Here is a 26,399-nt window from a genome sequence, read left to right as displayed (position 1 = left end):
TTCCCAAACGCCTCTCTGCCCAGCAGAGTCCCCTGTGCCAGCGCTGGCCCTCCTGGGGCCAGGTCACACCCCACCCCCGTGAACTCTGAGTGCAGGAGGCCAGGCAACAGCTTCTTTCCAGAGCCACGGTGTGCCCACCTGTCTGCACATGGTGACCTGGCTGCTGCAGGCACGCACGAGGACAGACACCAGTCGGTCACATACACGCCTACAAAGACAATGCCGTCTGCGGCTTACTAAATGTTCGCTAATTCAACTCAATGAACAATCCTGACTCAGCCTAACATGTGCCACAACCTGAGCACACTGTCACTCCATCCTGGGGACGACACCGTGATCTAGACACCGACAGGTTCCTGCCCTCTGGAGCTTCCTGCCGCGCGGGGTGACAGGTACCAAACAAGCAACCGCAGAGCTGAGAGTCTGCAAAGGAGGGAAGGTGCTACTTGTACCAGATCAGAAATCGCGGGACCTAGGGCGGGGGGGCAGACTCCTGAGGGTGACCCGGAGCCTCCGAAAGCCAGAGTGTGGGTGTTCCAGCGTCTTCTCTGCTCACACTGTTCAAATTAAGATGGATTTCCGGTTCCTTCCAGCTGAGTATTTGATGGAAACAGCCGGCTGGTGGTGCGGGGGAGGGAGTGCTGGAACTCGTCTTCCTCGAGGCTGCCAGGCTGGAGGGGACAATGTGTCGCCTCGTGTGAATAAGGCACTCAGCACAGAACCCCAGCATCCCCAGGAAACCAGAAACATGGCAAAACACATCATGTGTGTCCCAGAAGCAGGGGCCAAGTGAACGGGTGAGCCCTGCGGCCATGACCAAGACACTGGCCGATGCGTCGTCCATCGCAAGGCTCCCAAGAGCAGCTTGTGTCCAGGCCAATCTCTGGGGTTGACCAGAAATCTTATCCTGTCCAGAAAACGATCTTGAGTCTTCTGTGGGAACAGACCGGTGACCACACAGACCCGTGGAAGAGACATCAGTCACGTGTCTGAGGACAGGGTGTTGTCTGGTCCCTCTGCCATGCTTCCCACAGGTCAGCTGCATGTCCGAGGTTGGTCCAGCACTTAGCGTCTGTGCAGAGACCTCCAGCCCACTGTCCACGCATAAATGCAGCCCAGAACCCAGTCCCTCCAGGTCAACCCCGAAAACCCGGGGCTCCAGAAGTCAAACAGGACACCTAGAAAGTGACAGCCAGGGATGGCTCCTGCGGCTGTCACGGGCCCTTTGTAGCCAGTGGATGTTGGCAGAAATAGAGCTGTGCCTGTAACTGGAAGTGGTCTTTTTGGTTTGCCCTACAAGAGCAGCTTGTAGGCGTGACAGCTCAACTTACAAGACGACCCATCCCTTGAGGTGCTGTTGCATGCACTTCAGGACACGTCCTTCACTTCCGGACCAAGCATTTCAGTCTGGGACCTGGAGCTCAGCGTCCACACCAGAAGTTCATTCTGCAAGTTCTCTCAGGACAGCAGAACTGTGTGTATGCCCTGGGGACAGGGCTGAATGTCACTCTTGGAGCAGAATGGGGCCTTCGGTAACGGGAGCAGCAGCGTGCTGCACCCCCTGGGGAGCTCACCTGAGGGGTCGCCCCACTACTCTCGCTGCGCTGTGTGTGGCACCCTGCTTGCCCACGACATGTGCTTCTTTCTTCCCCTTTGCCTCCTGGTCTCCTTTCTGTCTTTAAAGGATGGTGGCTACGCAGTGCAGTGGAAAGAACGTGGCTCTAAGAGCAGCTGTATACGGGCCACTTCTCCACCCTTGTGTACCACGCGGGTGATCACATCTGAGCACAGGTGGCTGCGATGCTGATGAACCAACACATGCAGGTGCTCGGCAGTGTCCGGTGCACCTGGCAGGCGCCCCCCCACCCCACCCCAGCACGTGGAGGACCCGCCGGTGTCACGGCTGGAGTGGCTGTGGATTTCTGTGGTCAGCAAACATAGCTAGTGGGCTCGACGCGGACAACAGAGGACAGTCAGGTAAATTACAGGGCAGGTGCTGGGACAGCGCTCTGTTTATGGCACCACGCATCATGTAACCCAATGTCAGCTGTGCTTATCCTTTGAGATGCCCAGATTTGCCAGAACCGTCCCCACACATGGTGGGGCATCCCGGAGGGCACTGCGGGAAGGACCGGGGAGCTGGGCGGGGCGGGGACACTCAGTCCCGTTCATCGGCTGCCTCGCTGACTTTGCGGTGATAAACCACACGCTTCCATCTTCCTGCCTTTTTCTTTCCTCGTTGCACCCAAGTCCCACCCCATCACTTCACTCCCCCAAACAGCTGATACAAAGCTTTCCCTGCAGAGTTGGGACAGTGGAGGGTTCGCCTCCCGCCATCACCACCGTCGGCTGAGCACCCCTCTGTGGCTGCAGCCCGAGGCCACGCCACTGGGTCCCACTTGCCCGTGCCTGCTCCTCAGCCCCCCACCTGCCAATGAGGGCCCCTTGGGGTCTCGCTTCCTACAGCACCCTGTGATGGCGGCATCTTTGGAAACAGACGCGGCTGTGGCTCTAGGAGAAGCCTGGCCTTGTAACCTTGCATATTCTGTGTCTGGCTCGTAGGCTGTGGTTAGGGACCCACTGCCTGGGTCCAAACACTGGTCCTACCGCTTCCTAGGAGGCGACGGTCCCAGGAAACGGGCTGTGGCGAGCACTGAACGCCCAGGTAGCTAAAGGACTCGCAGCGAGCGGTGTCTGCGGTTTATGTGGGGCCCGGTGAATGCTGCCTAACTCCTCCGCCACGGGACCATCTGTCATTCCACGCGGGGAGGGGGCCCTCGGTGTGCCTGAGTAATCCAGTTTCCTGAGGTAGAAGCATCAAGTATGAGCTTTTAGACAATTTCTTTCTTTGATGGGATTGTAGTTCAAATATCTGGACACAATAAAGGAAACTTTTACTTCAGCAAGCGGAGGGGGAGGGGGGAGAGAAGAATTCAATAACTTATAACTCATCTGGACAGCGGTTTTGGGCCCCCTTCTCGTTACTGATCACTTAACACTGAAGGTCCATCTGGGTCTTTTTGCTCTTTCTGTGCAGAAAACAAAGCAAGGCAAGTTTAAAACTCTTTATTTGAACTTTAAACACAGAACAGCATGAAGGTTGTCTGAAAGCACTTAGTAGTCGTCACTGTTTCCTCATGTAGCATAAACAACCACAAATATGAAGGGACGGCAGAGCCTGAGTGCTGAGAGGTCAGAGCTGCCCCACCCCCATTTCTGCCTTAGTGTGGATCCGAGCGTAGGCGGAAAATCCTGGGGAAAGGGCAGCTCTGACCTGCAGCTCTCAGGTCTCAGCCCGACCACACTCGCCAGCGTGGGAAGAACAAGTGGCTGGTGGCTCCAAGGCCTGGGGACGGTGCCCCCCTGAAGCTCCGTCCACACCCTACCTCTTGTCCAAACGACTGGCCTAGAAATAGGGCTGGTTGGGAGTCAGACTGTCCAGAGAAGGTCAGCTGCTGCTCTCCATCGACGATCGCCACACCAGGGGACATGCCAGGCCTCCTGGCTTCCTCCAGCTTCATTGGAGGCAGCAAAACGGTGGTGTTTGCTGAGCTCGAAGAACGACGGACTACAATTCATTTATCCCTGGGCTCCCCAACCCGGTGTCACCAGCAGTCTTTACTTCAATGTGCTAAATCTCTAACGCTCCACATCAGCGAGCCAGGGCGGAGACAGAGGCCACGGCCCGATCCACACCCAAGACTACCTCTCCTGACCAAGACACCATCCTCATTCTTCGCGGGATCCTGGCAGGAAACCTGGCAGCACAGGTACCGGGACACCGGCTGCCAGGCCGAGGTTACCCAGAGCCGACTGCTCAAGCGCAGCGACCACCAGCGTCGTCAGCAGGACTCACTGACGTCTGTCCTCAGGCAGCAGAACCCACGGTGCCTCCTGTGCACAGCTCTGCCGGTGCTCAACACCTCGGTGCGTTTCCCAGAGAATCACACACCAGCCACAACCGGGGGGGTGGGGGTGGGGGGGGGGGCTGCCCCTCTCAACTGTCATCAGGGGCAGGAAGGAATGAAGGCTCCTCACACTTCCTCTTCTTCTGGGCCTCACCCTGGTTTCAAGGGAACAGTTACAATCAGTCTTCGTCTTAGCAGCAAAGGGCCTTCCCTTCTGTGCGTTAGAAGGAGCCAGGCTGGTAGGAGGCGGGGCCACAGGCCGTCGTAAGGCCCCAGCGTGTGCTGAGAGGCTGACGCACAAGATACGGCCCCGAGCCTGCAAGCCTCACGTGAAGCTGGGCCTGGCGTCGCTTCCCGGGTAGAACGTTCCAGCAGACGGAAGGGGCGCGGGTCTCCCTCTGGCTCTTCAGGGACAGTGGTCAGTGGTCGTCTCCAACAGGCACTTGAGGGTGGACCCACCTGGAAACGCCTCAGCGTGTCAGGAATCAAACACGGCGACAAGTTCTCCCCGGGTGGTGTTCTGTCACATTTCACAACTGAACTTCAGTGAAATGGTGACAATCAGAAAACGGCGCTGCGAGTCCTCCAGCTCTAATCGTGCCAAGTGCCTCAGCAGAAGCATCTTCCCAGTGGCACTGCTGTGACCACTGCAGACACATGTCCAGGAAGGAGGAAGAGTTGGGTCACGAGGTCTGAGCAGGCCAGGGTCTCTTTGAAAACGGCATAGAATCCGCTTGAAGCCCGAGCTCCTCGTCTGTGTCTCAGCCACGTTTATCCAGGACGTCCTAGGATGACTCACGTAACGCTGCTGCTTTCAAGCCCCCTCGTCCACTCTCACTAACACGAGAGGCACAGAGAGGCCAGCACCGTGCTGGGGCCTGTGGGCATTCACAGACCAGAAGCTGCTCTGCAGTTGTAATCGGGGGCCACTGACTTGTGAAGACACAAACCCCACCCAGTAACCTAATGGAAGTTTATAACCATGAGCATGACCAGCAGTGCAGTGGCTTTGAGACGGCTCCTTTCACAGACCCTGAGCTCGGGGTGGGGGGCCTCCCCAAACAGCCCACACTACAGGGGAGCTGCGCCCAGTCTGATGGGGGCCCCGGGGGCAGAGTTCCTGACCTCTTACGGCGTTAGATCAGGAACGTCCAGTCCATCAAGCCTAGACACCTGGGACTTGCCACCAGGCGGGGACGGGTTCCCAGCAGCCCCCATCTCCCAGCACGGCAGCAGTGGCGCCCGAAGGGTCGTCCAGTAACAAGTGACAAGTACTCCGCGAGCTAATTTTCTCACAAGCTTGTGAAATCCCATGTAAGAACTTGATAAATTAAAAAAATAACCCAGATACATTCATATCCCCCATAATCCCGGCTGCAATCTCTAAACAGCAGTCTCACCTAGAAATTAAGCCAAACACCAGCGTAATTAGCCCCTGAGGTGCAGCTGCCCCAGCTCCCCGGAGGCCCTGTGCTGCCGGGGGGGTGACAGTGACAGCAGGGACACCCCCTATCTTCCTGAAGCTCCCCCCGAGGGAACCCTGCTCCTTGGTCTCAGAGACCAGTCCAGGTGGACAGGAGCTGAGGGGCAGCGGGCAGAGAAGCGGGGCTCCCACACGGCATGTGATGGTCACCTCGCAGGCCGTGAGGCTGCGGCCCTTCTGACACTCGCCTGCTCTCATTACCCAAGGGAGGTGCTGTGGGCGCTGGCGGATGAACACAGGACAGGCCGGGAACTCACAGTTCACAGGCCCCCCTCGGTGGGGCCAGCACGCGCTGCCTGTATCAGCGGTAACGAGGGCGGCCCAGCAGGTTAGCGGCTGGGCAGTGGCCGTGCCACCACTGCCCGTCAGCCAGGGTCCCAGCCTCCTGTGCAGCCAATTCACAGACACAGGGCCAGGAGCAGGCCCAGGAGGGCACTCCCTGAGGACACTGCCTGTAGCCTAACTTCCCTATGCGTGTGGCACCGTCAGTCACAGCGGGCCCCCCGGAAAATGGGTCTGAACGTCATTCAGGACGCCGGGCCAGAGGGCGTGCCGCATGGGCTTGTGACAGGCTTAAGTGGAAGCACTGAGCAGAGGGGCAGTGGTTCTTCAAACCATGTGCAGCCGAGCCTCACCCCACAGGCAGGGCGCTGTCAGGCCACATGGCATCCCAGAGCAGGTGACAGAGTTGCTCCTTCTGTGTCTTAGGAGGACGCAGCCAGCACAGTGTGGGGTGGAAGGCGAAAACCGCGACGCAAGAAAGGAGGGTAAGAAGTGGGGTCTGCAAATGGGTCTATGAGAACCTGAGAGGCTGCGGGGGGCGGGGCGGGGCGGCGGGAGGGGGGATCTGAGCAGAGCAGAGGGGACGAGAGGAGCAGAGGGACGCAGCCCACACACATGGAAACGGAAGTGAGCTCAGCACCTCCAGCAGTTTTGTTGTTTTCACCGGAGGACACAAGCACGACGGCCTTCACTGACTTTTCACTGGAGGCTGGAAACACGGCCTATTATTGGCAAGAGCCAGGCTGTTTGCAGTCACAGGGAAGAAACATGCTGTCACTCTCGAGATCGAGTTCCTCAGCTGACTCAGGGCCATCGTATCGTCATGGGGTGTGGGGTCGGGGTGGGGGGCTCCCAGGAAAGGTGGAGGGTTTGCCCGAGCCGGGGGGGTCTGCGCCAGGCTGGTGAGAAGGCGGCACGGCCTGCTGGCCAGCGGCCTGGACCCCAGTGGGCGGTGCTTGGCCGACTACAAACCGCAACTACATCCGAGCTTCCGTGCTCGAGCGTGTGTGCCAGGGCCACCTGCGGCCCTTCCCTTCTACCTCAGACCTGCCCCCACATGGACTCCCGTGCAGGGTCAGGTGTGAACACAGATCCCAGTACAGACAAACCACCAGACGGGGGTTCCCCCTCACCTAATGCTCCCAATGGTTTCCACGCTTTGGGGGACACTTGGCTGCTCTCGGTTTGAGGTCTGTTTCCAGGAAGCACAGTACCCACAACGGGTTTGTAGTAACCGACCAACAGTCTAATCAGAGGCCGGGGACTCGCTGTTGCGCTGCAGACGGTCCTCACTGTGCCGGAAAGTGACTGGCAGTGCCACAGCGGCCTCGGGGGGAAGGCTGTGGTGACTGGACACAACACACACAGGAAAGCCGGGAGGGAGCTGCCACGGGCGGGCTGTCCGTCCGCAGGTCCAGCGCTTTCCAGGAGGACACGCAGCGCCTTCTCTCCATCTGCGTCCCTGAAGTGTCATTGTCGGGGACAGATGGCGGCAGAGCCCTCCTCTTGGGCAGTCCCCAACTGCGTGGCCGGGGCTACTGCAGCGACTCCGGGACAGTGCTGACCACACGCGCTGCCTCTGTGGCCGCGGGCGGGGAACCGAAGAAGGTGCGCGTCTGATTCCTCTGCTGGTCTCGGAGGTGAGGAGGGACGGAGGAGCTTTTGATGTGCAGGGTCCTGGTGTCGGTCACCTGACAGTCGATCTGCATCATCACCTCGTAATCCTGCCCGTTGATCACGTTCTCTGCGGAGAGGAGACGGACGCAGTGAGTACCCAGCCATGCCCACCTCCGCCATGAGCCCAGTCCCACCAAGATACGCATGAGCCTGAGGGGGGTGGCAGTGCATTGCTCAGGGACAGGGGACTCTGTCACTAAGCAGAGCCACAGCGGGGCTGGGAGCCCGACAGGCCTTTCTTCGCCTCAGTTCTGCTTCCCAGACGACCTTCCCCGTCAGTGCCACGGAGCATCTGTCCAGACGTCAGGTCCTGTCTGCTTTCCACGCAGCGTATCAGCCACATGGCTGGAGCAGCTGGGACCCCAGGAGATCTCAGTGGGGGCAGGGAAAGAGCTCACAAGCACCCCTCCCCCTTCAACAATGGGGAGGAGCCACTGTCCAAGGGCTGACATACCATGTGGACGCCGGGGGCCCCTGTCCAAGGCCGCTGCCCCGTCCATCAGTGAGAGTCCTAACTAACTCATCAGGATGGCCCTGGTGACAGGTGGGAGGGTTGGCCTTAGAGACTGACAGCAAGTTCCAGATGTGACCATTACGCTCTTTCCCAGCGATCACGGCCACCTCCCCTCCATACGAAGGCAACCTTTCATTCCAGAATGCCAGAGGTCTGGATTCCGGCCACATTTCCAGTCTGGGATAAGAGAAGAGCTGCAGGACTTGCAGGTGAACTAGAGGCTGTTTGCAGAAGGAACAGGAAAGCCACACGGAGCCATGCCGCACAGGCCTGGGTACTAAGTACACGGGTTTGGTGCGTGCAAACCCGTGCTACACTCACGTCCGACAAGGAAGCGCCAAATCACTGCCTGATTTGCAATTCTGGGGGGTCAGTTGCCAACTTGTAGTCAGTGAAACTTGGATAAGAAATGGATTATAAACACATAGTGTCTTTCAGGCCCAGCTGGACACTCATAGCAATGCAGTCGCATGTGTGGACCTGGACGCGAGCTGGGCACCAACGTGGCCTCTGTCTCACCTGTGACTCCAAAGCTGGCTGTGGGGACTGAGGACGGCAGCTCCCAGCCACAGCCTGGGCCAGGGCTGCCTGGTTACGAGGACGACACAGGCCAGCTGGATGCTAAAATTAAACATGTGGCTTCTCTGGGACAAAAAATTAAATTTAAAAGTAGAAATCTTTCTACTCCATTACCTTTTTTTTACTTAGACATTGCACATGCCAAATATTATAAATCTGGAGGAAGAAAACCCAGAGTTTGCCATCTGACCTTCACCTTCCCATATGTTTAGGAAATGGAGCCATGGAGCCGTCACTCACAAGGGCAGCAATGACGCTGGGCCCCTCTGGTCCAGGGGTCTTAAGTCAGGGTCCAACACGGGGACTTCAAGAGGTCTGTAAGTTCCCCGAAATGCATGCAAAGTTTTCTTTGTGTGCGTGTTTTTCTGGAGAGGGACTCCATCAGAGTCTATAAACACCCAAAAGTTAAAACTATTAGAGCTAATAATCGATCAATTTTAAGTGTTTCGAGCAGACATTCTAGTTTAAAGCCAAGAGAAGACATCATTTCTCCGCTTCTACTGGCTGCTTATCTGTTCCAATTTTTAAAATAGCCTCGCTGATGATGAATTTCCCATTACAAGCCTCACAAACGTCTTGTGTCATGGTTGGAGCAAGTCCCCTTGTCTCTCAGCCCTACTGGAGATGACGTGCAGCTGTGTGAACCCACCTGCTCTTTAGGGCGACCGCTACGAAACCTTAACTCCAACTGTACAAGTCCTGCCACTCTGCAAGAGCCGGCACAGCCTTTCCTTATCTTTGGAGAATTACATCCGAATGCCTATAAATGGGCGAATGTGTTCCTATCAAAGTGTTTTCTTTCCAAACAGAAAGACAGCCAGTGATGTGTGTGCAACCTGTTCATTCAGAACATGGGGCTGGGTCCCCGTTTCAAGATGCCAGTTATCTTTTGGAACCATGGTTCCCTCTGTACTTTAGGAAAACTGAAGGGGGTATGTGTGCGCGTGTGCAACGCGCTTTGTACAGACCGACCACCTGCACCAGTCGCTGGAGCCCGCGTGCCCGTGACGGCTAATGCAGACCATGGAGTCCTTATTTAATACCTTAAATGTCAGGAAGAGATGGAAGACCTGGGAACATGAGCTCCGATGCTCTGAGGGGAAACTGAAGCTGAGACCTGATCCCAAAGCCCAGGAGTCCCCAGCCATGGCTGAGATGGCAGTTGTCACCCACAACCCGTGCACGAGGACACTCAGGCGAGGTATGGACCAGGTGGCTTTGAGACAGCCTCTTTTCTGAAGGTAGCAACTTCTGGGCTGAGCAAACTACCAGCGTTACCTGAGGGGACGTGAGAGCCTTCAGCTGGACTCAGGAAGCCCCTTCCGGGTTTGGACTGATACGCCCTGAGGAGCCCCAAGTTACCTGACACCTCGAAAAGCAGTCAAAGGGACCACGGCATTGCTGTCGGGCCACCGCGCGGGACCTTGTGACAGACGACATCCCTCGGGGAGTCGGGGAAGCGGTCTCAGTACTGCCAAGGAGGTTCTAATTATTTTAATTACAGGCCAGAGTGGGACGCTGCTGACGAGCATGATTTCCTCCGGCCCCTGCATGGGCTGTGGCGCCTGTCCGGGTGGCGCACGACGCGCCTTCACCCTCGGGGCTGAGGCCGGGAGCCGCTTCGCACGGGCCAGCCCTGGACGGCACACTCCCAAGTGCTGCCTGCAGTTTGCACCTCGGGCAGGTGGTGCTGGGCAGGTGCCAGCCTGAGGATGTGCACTCACCGTCTAACAGCAGCGCCCACCGAAGAGAAACCAGGAAAGCTCCAGGCCTACCAGGAGGGTGGGAGCAGAGCGGAGACTGCGAAACCACTTTTGTTTCCTCAATGGAAAAAGGCCATGACTGTTTGGGACAAACGGGACCAAAAGGAAGAGGATGGAGAGAAATGTTAAGGCTCCCTCTCCCTCTTCTGTCAGCAAATAGAATGAGAAGAAACACTGACGTGAGTCAGGAAAAAGGTGTGAAACAGGAGTGCTTCACATTCCAAAGGAATCAGGCAGATAAAAAGGAAGGAAGACGAAAGCCTGCAAAACTCAGCACTAGTGTGACCCTGGGAGAAAGGGCCTGGACACGGAGGCGGAGAAACTCGGCGCCGTGGGGTTCCCAGGAGCCTGCAAACGCACGCTATCGGAATTCAGAAGGGCTGCCAAGAGGCTGCCGGCTGGAGAGGACTCACACACAAACCAGCACCCTGACCAGCAACAGAATTAAATACCCCGAATCTTACAGAGGGTTTCATAGGAAAGTGACAAGACTTCAGCTGTGCTTTTTGCAAACCAGCATCTATGATCTAACAGATTTTTTCAGAACCAGACACTAATCCTAATAAGAGGTAGTTTGCTCTGTGAGAGCTGGGCTGGTGACAGGCAGTGACAGGCTGTGGTATCTGTGCTGGAATCATGGCGGGGGGGCGCATGCAAGGCAGATAAAAACCACCCATTCCCACATTACAAGAGATACCTTCAACAAAAACGGACAAATGGAAAATTACGGGAAGTAACCCAAAAGGGTAAGGAAGGGGACACAAAAGTAGCAAGAGGGAAAGGAAGGTGGGACTGAACTGTCATGTCTGCAGGTAACTTTCTACAACTTGCACAAGCTGACCCCACTGTGCCTGGACAATCTCACCTGGTCTGATTTTCCACCCGAGTCCTGGTTTGGACCATTGCAACACACGGCACTTATGTCTCTGCTTGGGAGAGCCCTTCTGCGGGGCTGCACCCCTTCAGATTTTCTGCATCTGGCGAACGCTGTTAACCCTTTAAGGCCCACTTCAAGTCCCGCTCCAGAGAACCTTCCGGGAAAACTCCATACTGATGTTTTTTATAACCAATATATAAATGTTCCATTTTGTAGACTCGTGTTAAAGAACTTACAGGAAAGAGATCAGGCTCCTTTAAGAAACATCTGGCATCTCTGGGGGGTGGGGAGAACCAGTCCCCCCGCCCTCACACCAGGAAGAGCACCAAGTGAATGACAATTGGTCACACTATGGACGGACACACGTGCTGCTCACTTGGGACTCTTTCTGGAGACTCAGGGAGCTCCTAGCAACCACCACGTCCGCCCTTTGCTGGAAGAAATTAAAACCAGAGTTTCTCTGCTGGGGAGAGATGTGGGCTGAGTGGCCAAAGGCAGGCGAAGGAGGGCGGGACATCACACACGTAAGACAAGTCTGGTCTGTTACCTACACCACGGGGTGAGGGACGCCGAGCCATGGGGTCGGCTGAGAGAGTTCATCGAGTTGGAAGATCTAGAAGGATTTCACACCAAAAGTGTGTGGGCCTAGAAGAGTGCATGTGCAAACCACGGGCCTTCGTGCGCCCAGCAGGCAGTGAGAAACACAGGACACCCCGTGTTCAGCAGGCTGTCCTCTCACCCCCCCGGCACGTCGTCAGGTGGCTCCCCACTGCCTGAACGTCCTACCGTCTGGGCCCCACTTGAGAAAGCGCCATCCTGGAACATTCCAGAATGTGGTGGCAACACAGGGCTCTAACGTCCTCAGACACAGAAGCAGTCCTGCTAAGGCCTCATCTCTAAACGCGGCCAAGGGCACTTCTCTCCAACTTCAAGTGTGTATTTTGAATTCATAACCATCAGCAATGGCTCCTTCAGAGGTGACCAGCTGGAATCTACCCCCAGGAACGTCAAGGGCCTGTGCTGCTACGTGGCCAAGTTCCTACTTCTGCTCAAGTGCAGCTCCTCTAGGGCTTCTGTGGTTTCCTGGGATGTTTTCAGGAAATCTGGCTAATCCCATAATTGTTCAAAGACGAATGGTTCCAGATTGGCTTTTCCCGGGAACTGCCTACTCTTCGCCGGAGAATGCTGCCCACAAGTGTGGAGTTTTTTATTAGCTTCGTAGAAACAGTTACATTTCGTTGATTTCCATCTGCCCCGGAAGACCATTAAACAGGAAATGACTAACAAACGTATTACTCATTTCTTCAAACTGAGTTTCTAGACTACAAAATTGACGTCTTATTACAGAATTTCAACCAGCGCCTCAGAAACTGAAAACAAACTGCCCTGGGACCTGATCTGCTGCCCTAAGGCTCGGTTTGCAGTTCTTGCCTGAGGTCTGGGGCCCAACCCTAGGTATGGCCAGTAACCGCCTTGCTTCCAATAATTACATTACTGGCACCAAGTACTAGAAAACTGTTGTTAAGCTGCACAATCTGAGTCAAGACCCATGAAAACAACCGATGCCGGAAGCACTTCCCTACAAACTCCAGAACCCACGGAGTAAGTACCCTGCAGGCGACTGAGGCCTCTTTCACTGCATTTAAAGCCAGAGTATGGGACTTGCACGTTCTCAGGCGTCATGAGGGCTCCCGGGCAACCTCTCTGCTGTCACGATGAGATGGCTCAGCTGCGAGCAGAACTTGGGAGCAGGAAGGAACCCTCCCAATCCAACCTTTTGCTGAGGTCTAAGCAACTGCTGAGCGTTGGCTTTTCAAAAGATTTCACCATTTTTAAGTTTATCTTTTAGGCCTAGGAGGCCTTGGCAACAAGCTGGGTTTAAAAAGATCTGAGCTAAGAGGCGAATGCACCTACTACTGGCAGGAAATACCACCTTGGGAAAGAAGTGCTGGCGGCCTCGCTGAGGCAGTCCTGGGAAGGTCAGAGCTCACCTGGCACTGTCCGTGTTCCCTTCACTTACAGGTGAAGTCATCAGAAAACATTCATTCTGGAAAACGCGGAAGGAAGGATTTTCCCTTTTGCTACTACCAGACCCCCATCTAGATGATCATTACTTGGGGAAGGACTAGGGGACGTGACTGAACAGAGGACACTGCACTGTGAACTCATGTCCCCAAGCAAAAGAATTAGGGACCAGCTGGCTGCCACCCTTCTCTCAAGCGCTCAGGAGAAGTGGCTTACGGGCTGTGGGGTAGTTTTGGTTTGCGTAACACAGAATCTCCGGAACACGCCGCTCTGCTCTGAGCGACTCTCCAGTCCCGAGTCCAGACACCCCACACGTAAGTCTGCAGGCAGCTCCATGCATGACTCTCACAGCACACGCTTCTTTCCCAGGAATTAACCATGGCTCTGAACGTTACAAAGCGGGGCAGACAGACCATCTCTTGCTACGGTTATACTGTTATTCTCTGAGCCACAAAAAGTAATTTCTCTCAGTCCAACCTGTATTTCTCTCAGAAAACGGAGGCAGCCGCACTCATCATACACAGTCCCAGTACAACAGCTCTTTAACAAGAAGACAAGTGGCATTCAGCAACGTTAACAGCGAACTGGCTCTAGAATGAATGCACGTGATGTGCCGAGAAGAGTCAGTGAGCGTGAGGGACACACAGAGTGATGGCCAGTAGACAGAGGTCTCCTACTTGCATTTGTTTTACAAACTAAACTCACAACAGCAAAGGAGGAAGCGTTTGTTGAAGGTAAGACCTGCCACACTGAAAATGATGACTGCTGAATGGAAAGCGGGCCGCCTGAGCACACGTCACATTCCAGTGTCCCATTCAGCGGTGACGATGACAGACAACACTGAAGAGCAGAATCCGGGCATGCCACACGGGCTCCGAGACCAGGTTCCTTCACTGCGATCCTCAAACCATGGATGTCTGTGTCAAGGACGTCTTTCTGATTTTTTCAAGTGCACAGAATCTCTCAGGGGACAACTGCTAGTAGGCATCACTGGCACAGCAGAAATGTGACCATCTGAGAGGACCCGGTGCCCTCACAGGCATCAGTCTCGGGTACAGTGGACGAGGCTTTCCGGCAGGTCCCTCCTAACTCTTGTCCCAGGTTAAAGGGGCTGCAGCTGTGGGGTTGGCCACCTGGGCACCTGTGCAAACACGTTGGGGGACACACAGGGCTCACAGAAGTGGCCAGGGTCTCGGGGGACCCAGGGTGGCATCAGGGCAGGAGCTGCGCTTGGCCGAGCTATCCGAGCAAATCCCCGAGGGCCTCTGCTCCTTCACAGGACTGGCAAGTATTCTGCTTGCGAACAGTTTACAGTCAAGTTGGCGAGGCAACAGGAGGAGCAGTGGTAACGGTTCAGGAGACAGAATTACAGGAAAACAGTATTACGTGTGCCGAACGCACACTCGCCAGACCTGCTATCAGGATCCTGTTTGTACATCTGCTGGGAAGGGTAGTCGTAATTTCTCCCAGTGAAGTCACTCGAGCACAAACGCAGTAGGGATGGGATGCTGTTTGGAAGCTGGAAGACGCATTTACAGAACGCAAACACTGGCTGGCACGGCGACAGGAGCGATGATGACAAACTACAGTCACTGCTGGTACAAGTGCAACCTCGACTCCTGCCGACCGTGAAGGGACCAGAGGAGGCTGCTGGGAACAACGTGGGTTCTCTGTTTACCCTGCAAACCTCACCCAGAGCCCCGACTTAGTGCACAAAGCAGGGGGAGGGGACAGGTGGCGAGCAGAACGCGGAACTCCTCTGTGGACGCTAAGAAAATGCTAGAACACCTGGCGAGGTCTCCTCTCTCACTTGTAAGGTAAGTTATCCCAATCAACTCCTTGGATGGGCATTTCGCACCAGAACCCACTTCTGGGCTTCCTCGGCCATAATCCTACTCTCCCACCCCATCCCCACCCCCAGCCTGGGATGGGGGACCAGCAGCTGGTGAGTATGGGTCACCGCCAGCCCCTCGGGGAGCCAGGCTGGGGGGCGGAAAACAAGGTTGGTTTATGACTTAAAAAATACAGGCCATAAACGTTCTTAAAAAAAAAACTACTTTCTTGGGATTTTTTTAAAAACCAAGACTTTAAAACGGAGAAGTCTGGCCACCCATCCTCTTCCACAGGACAGTGACCTGTTTCTTTCACACTCTCAGGTCACCCAGTCGAAACACCCCCAGCACAGAAAGCTACCCTGGGCTGCAGCTGGGACCACAGATCCCAACAGCCATAAAGTGTCGTCACCACATGCTTCTGCATTAACAGGCACAATGGAATCTCAACAGAGCTGTGAATATGCTCAATTAACTTTAGTTTTGAAGCCAGGCTGAAATAGCCAATTTACTCTGTGGCACAGCAGCTCCCAACCAGCAGAGTGTAATAAACAGGGCTTCCCTCAGTACACGGGGCAGGACAGACGGCCCAGGGGGGTCTGCTCCTACCATCAATATGACCCAATTCCGTAAATATTTACTTAGCAGCTGTTCCGTGCTGGCCCTGTGCTGGGTGCTGGGGACACAGATGAGTGAGGCCTGGCGCCCGATCAAGGATTTACCGCCTCGTAAGGAGGCAGCTATGTAAACAGGTAACGCTCTCTTGGTGGCGTTTGGGCCGCGCGTGGTATGATGGGAAGAGAGAAGGGTGCCTTCCCCAGCCTGGGGGCGAGGAGGTGACACCTCCTCGCCCTGAACTTGAGGGTCCTGTGGCCAGGTTTGAGGTGCAGAAGTTCTACAAAGCGGGAAGCGTTGGCGTGCACGCAGTCAGGGGGCGGGACTCCACGCAGGTGACACAAGACGTGGGGGTACAGGGCTGGAGAGGTCGGAGGGGACAAGCAGACAGTGTCCAGCACTGTCCCCAGCGGCAGTGGGGAGCCAGCAAGGACTTTTCAGGAAGTGAGGAACGGGGTCAGTCAGTGTTCTTTGGGAATGGTCACTCACGGCGCTGTGGGCAGGAGGTCCGGGGAGGAATGGAGACCAGAAGCAGCGGACGAGTCAGTCTTACATGTTTCGCACCCCGACTGCGCCCTGGAGCTATGTCAGGGGCTTGTGTCCCCAACGAGGGCGGGAGTGCGGGACAAGCCTCAGTGAGCGCCCAGCGGCCACAGCTCCTTCCACCTGAGCCGCGGCGTCTCTCCTAGTTATTCTCATGACAGGATCAACTGCTTGGAATCTGAGGCTGCCTAACGCATCAGTTTAGGGAACAGAAAGGCTCTTTGCCAGCTGCCCTCCTCAGCCACCACCACACCTCTGCAGCCTGACAGCCTCGGCACAGCTGGCTGAGGAAAACGTGTGTGTGAAGAAAACCTCACTACATTCCAGGAAACACCAATACCAGGAGTCGGTCAGCTTCAGGCAGGCTGTCGACAGGCAGGGAGCCAGCCCCGGCGACCACCAGCCCCGAGTGCCCGGTGTGGACTCTGGACACACAGGAGGTCGCTGTCCTCTAGGCAGCATAGGAACAGCGTCTGCAGTGTCACACGACAGGGCTGCCAATCAGGGACGCTGGCCCTGTCGTCCCGACAGGTGACAGAAAGGCTCACAGCACATGAGAGAGCTGCCTCCCCTGCAGGACAGACCTGACACAGGAACCACGGACATCCCACTGTCTTCCAGTGGCACAACACCTGTGTTCAGGAGGAAGCACGTCTCATGAACAAGCCTCCAAGGCAAAGGCTGTCCAATGGGCAAAGCCGAATGCAGACAGCTGGCAGAGTCCATTTACACGAGGCCGACTGAGCAGTGAAGAAGGTCACGCGGTTTGGAAGGGTCACCTGCCACGTGCTCAGCTTCTCGTGCTCTGCCTGAGAAAACACCCTCCTCACATCACAGCTCAGGTCACAGCCAGTCACACCTGAGTGCATGCGGAAGTGGCCTCTGCTCATCCACGCTGTCCAGCCTCTTCTGCAGACAAGTCACTTGTACACCGTCAGCAGACTCATCTCGTCACACGTGGCCTCTGCTGGGCCTGGCTGTGCTGGGACGGGTGGTGGACCTATTATGCTGCCTCTGATGGTGACGCTGCAGCAGAGGACGACATGGGGTGACGGATGGAGCCAAGGGCAACCTAGGGTGAGAGGTTTCCGGAAAGATGGAAGAGCCTGTGGCACGAGGGAGCAGTCAGGGTGAGGAGGAGCGAGGTCTGCATGCTGGAGAGCGGGGAACGAGGGGCCGGTGACAGAGGACATAAAGCTGGACGTGTGGACGGGTCAGCTGAGCTGTGGGGCCACAGCTAGAAGCACGGACTTCGTCAGTTGTGAGGGTAACTCACGAGCTTCGCTGGACAAATGACTCACTAAGGTCCACTCAGAACTTGTTTTGTTCAGTTAGGACTGAGGCCTACAGTGTGGTTTAAGAGGAAGGAAAGTCTTTGCACGTTGACATGTTTCTACTAAAATCGTCTTTACTTCGGCCAAAGTTTTCCGTTACTAAAAGTGAAGGAGGGCAGGGCAACCTCTCTAAGTTAAGGGGAAAATGAAGTAACAGAAACATTTCTTTTCTATTGTGTCTCAACTTAAATGCCTTCTGTGGACGAAGGTGCACCGACCAGCGGTTAGCAGACACGCGCAGTTAAGATGCTGCTGTGTCTCTGTGTGCACACCTGAGCGTGTATAGGGCTGGAGTGGCCTCCGTACACCAGCCTTCTCTGACAGGATTACACGCCGCTGCTCCATTGTGGGGCACAGGCCTGTGGGTGTTCCCCGACCGAGTGGGACAGGCAGCGCCGAGACCCCCCACAGGGAACCCCTCAGGGTCCACACCTCCGCACCCTCCCAGGAGCAGCCGAAATGACTGAGTAGCACCTGGTAACAGGGATGGGCCACAGCTCTGGGCAGGTGACAGGGTCGCTGGGGCTCCCATCTCGGGCACACCCGCCTGCTTGTTGCGACCAGCCAGGGGCCATGCGGTGAGCTGTTGTGCCGAGAAGCCAGGAACTGAGGGAGGCCTCGGGGAGCCAGTGAGCGGATGTGGACGTGTCCCTCTGCACTGGGCCTCCCGCTGACAGGCTGCCTGCAGCCCCATGAGGGACCTGGAGCCAGAGGCCCCGCTGCGCTGCTGCCGGTCCCTGACCCACTGCAGCTGGGAGGCAGTGAACACGTGTCAGTGGAGAAGGTGTCAGCTCAGCTCTCAGGAGTGGCCAGTCCCAAAGTCATTGAAAATGGCTGAAATACATACTTTTGATCATCTTGTAATCGCAGGTTCACCTTTACAGTGTTTTCACGACACTGACTAAAAACAGTATCACAGTCAGTTTGGAAGGGCCAATTTGGAAGGGATAGTTAAAAAAAATCAAAAGGTTTTTATTAGTGAAAAGATCTGGTCACAAACTAAGGCATTCCAGTTTCAGAGAGACCGAAATCTAAGCAGAAGTGAATGGCTGGGCTCCAGTTTACCTGAGGAAAATATAGGGGCTATGAATGGATGGAAAGTGAAGCCTTCAAAGCAAAGCTGTTTTGAAAAGCAGGACACTGGGGAGTAAAGACAAAGCTACAGTGCGGCCGGTGTTCTGTGGCCTGCACAGCTCGCCCAGCCTCTCCGGCCTGCGTGAGCATGACACCTGGCGCATGGGAAAGCACCAAACGTTTGTCCCGCTAACGATGCCCATTTGCTGTGACGTCTCAGAGTCCAGCTCTACTATCAGGGAATATCAGTTACTTCACAACTTGAGACCACTAGTAAAATTAAGCAGAAGGTCCAGGAATCCAGTATTTCACCTGAGATAAGAATCAGACTTGCTCAAGAAAGGAAAAGACAAACCCATACAACAGTGACAATACCTGCCAATCACCCATCAGATAAGGAACTTGTGTCTAGAATACATAGGGAACTCTTACAGTCTACTAGAAGATGACAAACAATCAAATTTTTAAATGGGCGAATGACCTGACAGGACAGTTCTCTACAAAAGACATACAATGGCCACTAAACACGAGAAGATGCTCAACAATATCAGCCTCCGGTAAACGCACAGCAAAGCCACACGGACACCAGCGCACACCAGAGACGACAGCTACAGCCAACACAGCCAGTAGGACATGCTGTCGAGAAGGGGGGGGGACGCTGGGGACGCAGCAGGTGCAGCAGTGGGGACCGCGGCTGGCGTTTCTTCAGTTGATTCACTTTATGTGAAATGCACAATCTGCTACCATTTCCATCACCGAATCAACTGAATCGAAACAGGAAAAGAGCTAATCAGTGGCTACAGAGTATCCCCAAAAGTCTCCACTTTATAGTAAATGTGCAGAATCTCGTATTCCATATTGAGACAGCTATTTTTGAATGAAACATAACATTCAAATTCATAACCATACGCGTAACTTAATCCACAAATGTTAAATAAGGTACGTTATGGCCTAACATCTACTGGAGAAATCAGAGTATTGAAAGGGGGAAACTGAAAGGCTCTCACAGAAACGCAAGCCAAGAATAACGATGACAAATTCAGTGAGTATTTCCCCTGCTGTAACTTGAATGTCTGAACTGCACTGTGTGGGAAAATGCCATTGTTCAAAAACACACACAACTAAGTGGGAGGTGGGGATTTACTTCTTTTAGCTTATGGAAGTTTACTGTCATCAAAAAATAAGCTCACAATTATTTGCTTTTCCAAAACCTACGATCAGTGGAAGTACAGGAATACGTTGTCATTAGCCTGCCAGGGCCCTGGAGAGGTCACCGCCCTCCCCCCTTTCTTCACACAAGGACGCTGAGCTGAAGCCCCTGCTTACTGGCCACACAGACCACCCGTGGGATGAAGGCTGAGTAGGGTGAGAGGGGCTGACTCCCAGAGTGGGCCGTTTTCCTGGACGTCCTGCTGGGACAACCCTTCCCAGAGGTGACGACATGCCGCAGGACCTCACTCACTCCCAGGACGATCAGCTCCCACACAGCCTTCCACTCACTGAGCTTATCAGACGCTTTAGGAAAGCAGACAGTTGACTTCCGTTAGTGGCACTCAGGCCAAACTCACTGCCTCTGTTTCATCCCCCTCACCTATGCTTCAGCTTCTCTGATATTCAAAATGCTGCAGACAAGATTTGGGCCACTGCGCATCTCACTGTCTTCCTAGGTTCAGTCGCCCCTCGAAAGAGGCGCAGTGCACCTCCCGGCGTGAGGTTAAGCGCCTGGTCTCTGCCCGGGTCCTGGTCCAGGGCTCCCGAAACCCTCGTGAATTCCTAAGTGACACAAGTGCTAGGAGATCTCTGGTTCTAATGAGGGGGCTCTGGTGGCCCCTGGCTGAGGGCTGGTCCCCACAAAACCCAGGCCATGATTAGAAGCCTGGAATTTCCAGCCCTGCTCCCAGTTTCTTGCGAAGGAAAAAGGGCTAGAAATGGACTTACTGGCCTGTCACGCAGACACAGGGAGCTCCATGAAATCCTGACAGGGAGGGGTTTGGGGAGCTTCCCTGTTGGTGAACACATCCCCGTGCCGGGGGGATGCACCCGCTGAGTCACTTCACCTGGCTGCTCACCTATCTCCTTTACCACGTCCCTTAATGAACTGCTGACCGCCAGTGTCTCCAAGTTCTGTGAGCCACTCCAGCAAGTGAATCGAACCTGAGGAGATGTCCGAGTTGGTCAGAAGCACAGGTGACAATCTGGACCTGTGACTGGCACCTGAAGTGGGCAGGGGGGCAGTGCTGAGGGCCTGAGCCCTTCACCTGTGGGACCTGACACTTTTTCTAGGTTCACAGTCAGAAGTGAGGGAAGTTGTAGGACAGCCAGCTGGTATCATGACCAGAAATGTGACTGCTCTGTGTGGTATGAAAGGAGAAAGCCCAGGCAGCAAGGAGCAACCCGGGTTTGTCCAGTGCGGTGCCAGGCGCTGCGTTTCCCAGACTTCCTGGTGACGGGGAGCAGGATGTGACCCGGTACCGCCCCCCCAGTGCAGTGAGGCCCTGGCTGTGATGACGCTAGCCCTGGAAGCAGCAGTATCTGGGTTATGAGCCAGCCATGCATTGGTGCTGGAAGCAGGGTGGCGTCAGGGACACTGGTGGTGCCAACTAGGCCTAAGGCAGCTCTGTGGTAGAAGGTGGGGCTGTGGTTTTGTTTAAGGGACCTCCCTCTATGTCTGATTCTGTGGCTGTCCTAGAGATTCTGCTTAAGTTATCCAGAGTTAAATTCTGTTACTTGAAACTAAGAAAACCCATAGATATAAGCAGCTAAAAGTTTAAAAAAAAAAAAACTTAAAAAAAGAGGGGATCTACTACAGTGTGAGTCTCTCTGGGACTACATCAAGTTTTCACATAAGACAGCCTCTCAGCACTTAGTAGGTCCTATGATGTGGCAGGAAACTGGCTGTTTCCAAAGCTACTGTTACTGATCAGCTGAGTGTGTGCTGACCAGTAACTGATTCAGCAGCTGAACGGGGCTTCCTGGGACAGGAGGGAGAGCGGCGGCAACGGGACAGACGTTGCTAGAACACGTGGGAACAGAGTGGGCAGACTTCTCACATCTGCAGCCGGGCTCTAACGGCCTCGCACACTGAGCCTGAGTGAGTCCCTTCTCCTGGGAAACACGTGGCCACAACTACAGAAATGTGGACAGCGCATTCATTAGTGAGAAGAATGTTTATTTTTACTATTAAAGGATAGGTTTTGTTTTGAATATAGAACCAATCTGTGTTTTGGGACAGGCTAGTTTAGGGAAATGACCAACGTTTACCTACTAGAAATTGCATGTGTAAGTGCCAGGCTCTGGTCGCAGCCCCACCACGGCCGGGCTGGCTCAGCCGGGGCCTCCCCAGGCCAGCTCCCTACCTGGTCCGGAGGCCGCTCTGCGAGACTGTCCCGCAGTTTTCTTCCAGCCTGAGACCCTCCATGATCGACACACATCCTGCCTCCTGACGATTCGGAGCTCTGAGGTCTGCAGTGCTGGCAGTGAACACGTGCACATCTGCACTGCAATTGCCTCTCACTGTGAAAGCACATCTGGAGCCAGGGCGTCACACCTGATAGTGTGAAACTCAGCATCGGCAAAGCAACGGCTGTTTACATCCCAGGGGGTCTTAACTGTCTAGCCCTTCCTTTGGTCAGCTAGCACTTCCTTTCACAGCTCCAGAGGGTGGGGGCCGGAGAAATGACTGGTGGGACAGTTTCTACGAGGTCGGACAATTAAAGTCTGATCTCATCCTAGAAAAAGTGCTACATACCTCTTTGCTGAATATCACTATGGTCACCTTCGAAGTACTCCCCTTAGGAAGCTATGCACCAACCCCAGCACCTAGTCCACCCTTCAAAGCAATTGTGGAACTCTTTTTCTGGAATGGCCATCAGAACTCTCGTCATATTACCCATGATGCCCTGAATGTCATCCAAATGTCTTCCTTTCAGTATTTCCTTGATCTTTGGGTAAAGAAAGAAGTCATATGGGGGCCAGATCAGGTGAGCAGGGAGGGTGATCCAGTACAGTTATTTGTTTACTGGCTAAAAACTCCCTCACAGTCAGTACCGTGTGAGCTGGTGCATTGTCGTGATGCAAGAGCCATGAATTATTGGCGAAAAGTTCAGGTTGTTTTCATCTAACTTTTTCACGCAGCCTTTTCAGCACTTCCAAATAGTAAACGTGGTTAACTGTTGGTCCAGTTGATACAAATTCATAATGAATAATCCCTGTGGTATCAAAACAGGTTAGCAACCTCGTCACAAGTTCGGGAACTTCACTGTCAGACCTCGCATGTGAGGTGCTCTGTCCTCTTCCCTTCTCCAGAACATTCCTGACTTCCAGAGCTGCTCTGCACGCACTGACGAGCCGGCACGGTGCGCAGCCTCCCATCGCAGACGGCCCCCAGCGACCTCCCGCAGTCACACGCTCTGCAGTCCCGCCCACCACGTGCCAGGGTCAGTCTGTGTGACCAACAGAACGGGCAGGAGGGACAGCATGTCACCTCGTGAACAGGTTCAGAAGACGGGCTTCTGTCTTAGGTGCTGTCCCCCACTGGCTCACTTTCTCGCCCTCACTACAAGGTTCCTGATTTTCCAGTACAAAGAAAAACCCGTTCGGAGGAGCTTCATATGGATAAAACAGAGAAACAACCCCGATTCTGGACACTTAGCAGGAGGCTCAAATCAATTCTGTTGGCTTAAACAGATGCTGATCGCTAGTTTTTATTACTTGAAAGCTAAACCATCTGTTTGAGTAGAAACAGATTTTACCACAAGGGAGAAGTGAAAGTGATGTCACTGAAAGCCAACGGGACTCGAGGGCACTCAGGTGCGGTCCCCGGCAGCCGGCTCCTTTGGCTCAAGGCGCCAGCTGATCTAACACCTCCTGAGTGAGTCTGGTGAGCGTTCCTACTATAGACTAAAGAGCTTATTCGTAAGTCAGATACAAAGAGACAAAGTTCTCATGGAAAAAACTATCTGTGCCATTGCCAATAAATCACCGAAGTGATAATCCTTCCAACAAGGTGACTGCACGTATCCACAAAGGCAGACCTACCATTCAGCCGCTCTCACTTGACAAATTTATTTTCAGGTTTGCTTTGCAGAAGAGGGCCCAGAAGAGGCTAGGCTAAGTGGGGACAACCTCATGGCTCGGGAGGACTGAAAAACGGACAGCCATGACTTCAAGGAACAAAAGGGAAAGTCAACCAGAGAAAATGGGGGAGGGGCAGAAGCAGCCTCAGAGCCGAGTGTCAGCGTCCTGGACGCAGCTCTCGCACCCCCCTCCTCCTGCTGCTGCAAGGCGCTAGAGATGTTCCCTCTGAAACGTCTTTGGCCGTTCCCCTTCTCTCCATTCCAGGCCTTGGCGCCCCCGCCCCGTCTGCTGCCACGTCTCTTGGCTCATCTCGACAGCTGCAAAGCTGCTCCCTGCCTCCCGGCTCGTGTTCCCTCCAAACTTTCTTCCACTGACAGACCTCCGGCAGATTAAGTCTTCACACAGTGCTTGGTGCTGTTTCCTGTTTCAGAGCGAAAGCCACGCCCGACTCACTGATGACCAGAGTCACGCATGTGCAGCCCTGAGGAAGCCGACTTCTCTCCTATCTCTGGTCTCTTATCTCTCCTTTCTCATCGCATCTCATTTCTCCTCTTTCATCTATCGTCTCTCTGGAATGGCTCTCGTGAACTGCACAGCCTATACACAGGGCAGTGGCATAAACGTCTGTCTTTAATTCTGGAGTCCCAGATATTTTCAGTATTTGCTCGTCTGTCGAATACTGAAATCACAACGTGATAATCAGACTATATCTATACAACGTGAATCCTAGCTGTTACATAGCAGTTGGGTAAATGATACGATTACTTTCTCAAGCTCTACTGTCTTCATCCGTCGAATGAAGAGACTGAGCACGACACGAGTTCAGACATCACAGTGCCTCAGGGTGCAGTGTGTCCCGTGTCAGGCACTGCTCTGGGTTGTAAGTGGCAGACACGGCAACCAAGAGCCCTGTCCTCAGAGAGGAGGGAGCGGGCTGAGCTGACCGGTGAGATGCCCAGGAGCACAACCAGACCAGCTGTGCACTCACGAGAACCCACACCATCAAGTGTTCAGAAATGCACTTGAGAGGAGCGACAGCAAAGGGTGCGAGGAAGTTTCTGAGGTAAAGAAAACCTTTGCATCACAACTGTTTACACAGGTCCCAACACACACAAAGTTGGCGATTTTTACTGCATGGACATTATACTTCAGTAAACTATTTCTAAAAATGTATTTGTCAGGAAAGACAACAAAAAGGACAGGACCTGTTTAGATGCAAGAGACTGAAGAGGAGTGACAAGCAGGTGTGACGTCCAATCTCTGGATTCTGAACCCCTCCCCCCACAACAAATGGGACTATCTGAATGTGGCCACATACTAAACTATACTGTATCAATGCCGAACTTTTTAAAAGTTTTATTGTGCGTATGTTTTATTGTGCGTATGTACAAAAAGTTTTATTGTGCGTATGGGCACTTTATTTTGCGTATGTAGGAGCATAGCCCCTTCTTAGGAGACACGTATTCCTGTATTTGGGGGTAGAAAAAAATATCACAGCTTACTCTAGAATGGCTCAGGAGAAAAGCATATGCAGGTAGATAGATAAATAAAGGTGAAGAAAATGTGCAAAATTAACCATCAGTGAAAGCTACGTAGAGTCTCCAGATAATCACTACTCATCTTTTGACTTTTCTGTGGATCTGAAAATTTTAAAAACAAACACTGAGGACCAAGGAAAGGAGGGCGTGGTCAACCACATCAGCCTGCCGAGAGGGGTCATGATCCAGAGTGGGCAGCGGGGAGAACAGGGGGTGAGAAAAAGAGGTGACGAGTCCAGTGAGTCTTCCAGCAGACTGGCCAGGAAGGGGAGCAGAGGAACAGGACGTAGAGCAAGAGTGTCCCTGCCACCAGGTCATGGTGACACTCTGCACACTGGCGGAATGAGCCACAGAGAAGCCAGTCAGCAGGACAGAAAAGGCGTAAACGCGGCAGCCAGGACATTGAAACTGTGAGAGGGTTGGGGTGCAGGGTCCACGAGGAAGGAGTCACCTCAGATGATGATGACGATGACTGTGACAGCAGTGACGAAGGTGGGACTACAGCCTCTAACCTGGAAATGCCAGGGCACTGCTGACAGCATGTGTCCTCACTTAATTCTCATGCAACTCCAAGAGGAATGTGCTACGCACACCACCCTTTACACGAGGCAGCCGTGCCTGGCCCGACGACACACGGGACAAGCAGCACAGCGGGAGTGGGACGCCTCCCCGGGCAGAGGGGCAGGGCTGTGGGCACAGGTGCAGCTGGCTGCTGGCAGTGGAAGGGGACGGGCACCATCTGACCACTTGGTGAGTTCATGGGGGGAGGGAGAGGGGGTGTGGAAACTGGAAAAGGAAGTGGCTGTACCAGCGGGGCCGGGAGCACGGATGCCCCTCCGGAGTGGGTGCTCGTGATGAGGTGAATCTGCTTGTCCTGACTGGACGACATTCCCAGCTCCATACACAGCATGGCTGAGCTTAGCTAGGGTGGGACCTGAGAGAAAGGAGCCCGGGAGTAAGGCGGTTTGCAAGAGAGGGAAGTAGGCCAGCTAAGGAGGGGTGCAAGGGCAGGAGGTCGTGATGGGCACAGAAGAGGGGGTGGGGTCAGAGGACAGGAGGCTGTGAGGTCAGAGAGCAGCTGGAGTGCGGGAATGACAGGGTGGGGGCAGCGGCGGGGAAGGGAGGAGGGCTTCAAGAGGAGATTTCAGGGCCGGGCCACGGCTGGTGGTGATGAGGGCTCAGTGCCACTGTGACGATGGAGGCCAAGGTGGTGCTGAGTAAAGGCAACTGGCCACAGAGGCCAGGGTGCTGGCAGGTCCTCCACCTGGGCGATGCAGGT

At 54.4% G+C, this 26,399-nt stretch overlaps 1 protein-coding gene across 3 annotated transcripts in view; it reads right to left on the bottom strand.

Annotated features, from left to right (window-relative positions):
- Nucleotides 1-3,050: 3,050 nt before the first annotated feature.
- The window catches only part of ATF6 (activating transcription factor 6), a 93,092-nt gene continuing 69,743 nt past the window's right edge, over nucleotides 3,051-26,399 (bottom strand). For 2 of the 3 annotated variants that reach the window (XM_074322377.2, XM_074322379.2), the window contains exon 17: nucleotides 3,051-7,417. In XM_074322377.2, the coding sequence (XP_074178478.2) occupies nucleotides 7,209-7,417 (209 nt within the window). In that variant the 3' untranslated portion in view covers nucleotides 3,051-7,208. Of the gene's footprint in view, nucleotides 7,418-23,545; nucleotides 24,262-26,399 lie in introns of those variants that run through there. The other variant, XM_074322380.2, reaches the window with a different exon arrangement.

The sequence above is a fragment of the Rhinolophus sinicus genome, chromosome 11 (assembly GCF_057876585.1).
Source record: "Rhinolophus sinicus isolate RSI-liver-muscle chromosome 11, RSI-T2T, whole genome shotgun sequence".
Lineage (NCBI taxonomy): Eukaryota > Metazoa > Chordata > Mammalia > Chiroptera > Rhinolophidae > Rhinolophus > Rhinolophus sinicus.
Note: the sequence above shows the minus strand (reverse complement) of the source record. Positions and strands in the feature narration are given on the sequence as shown.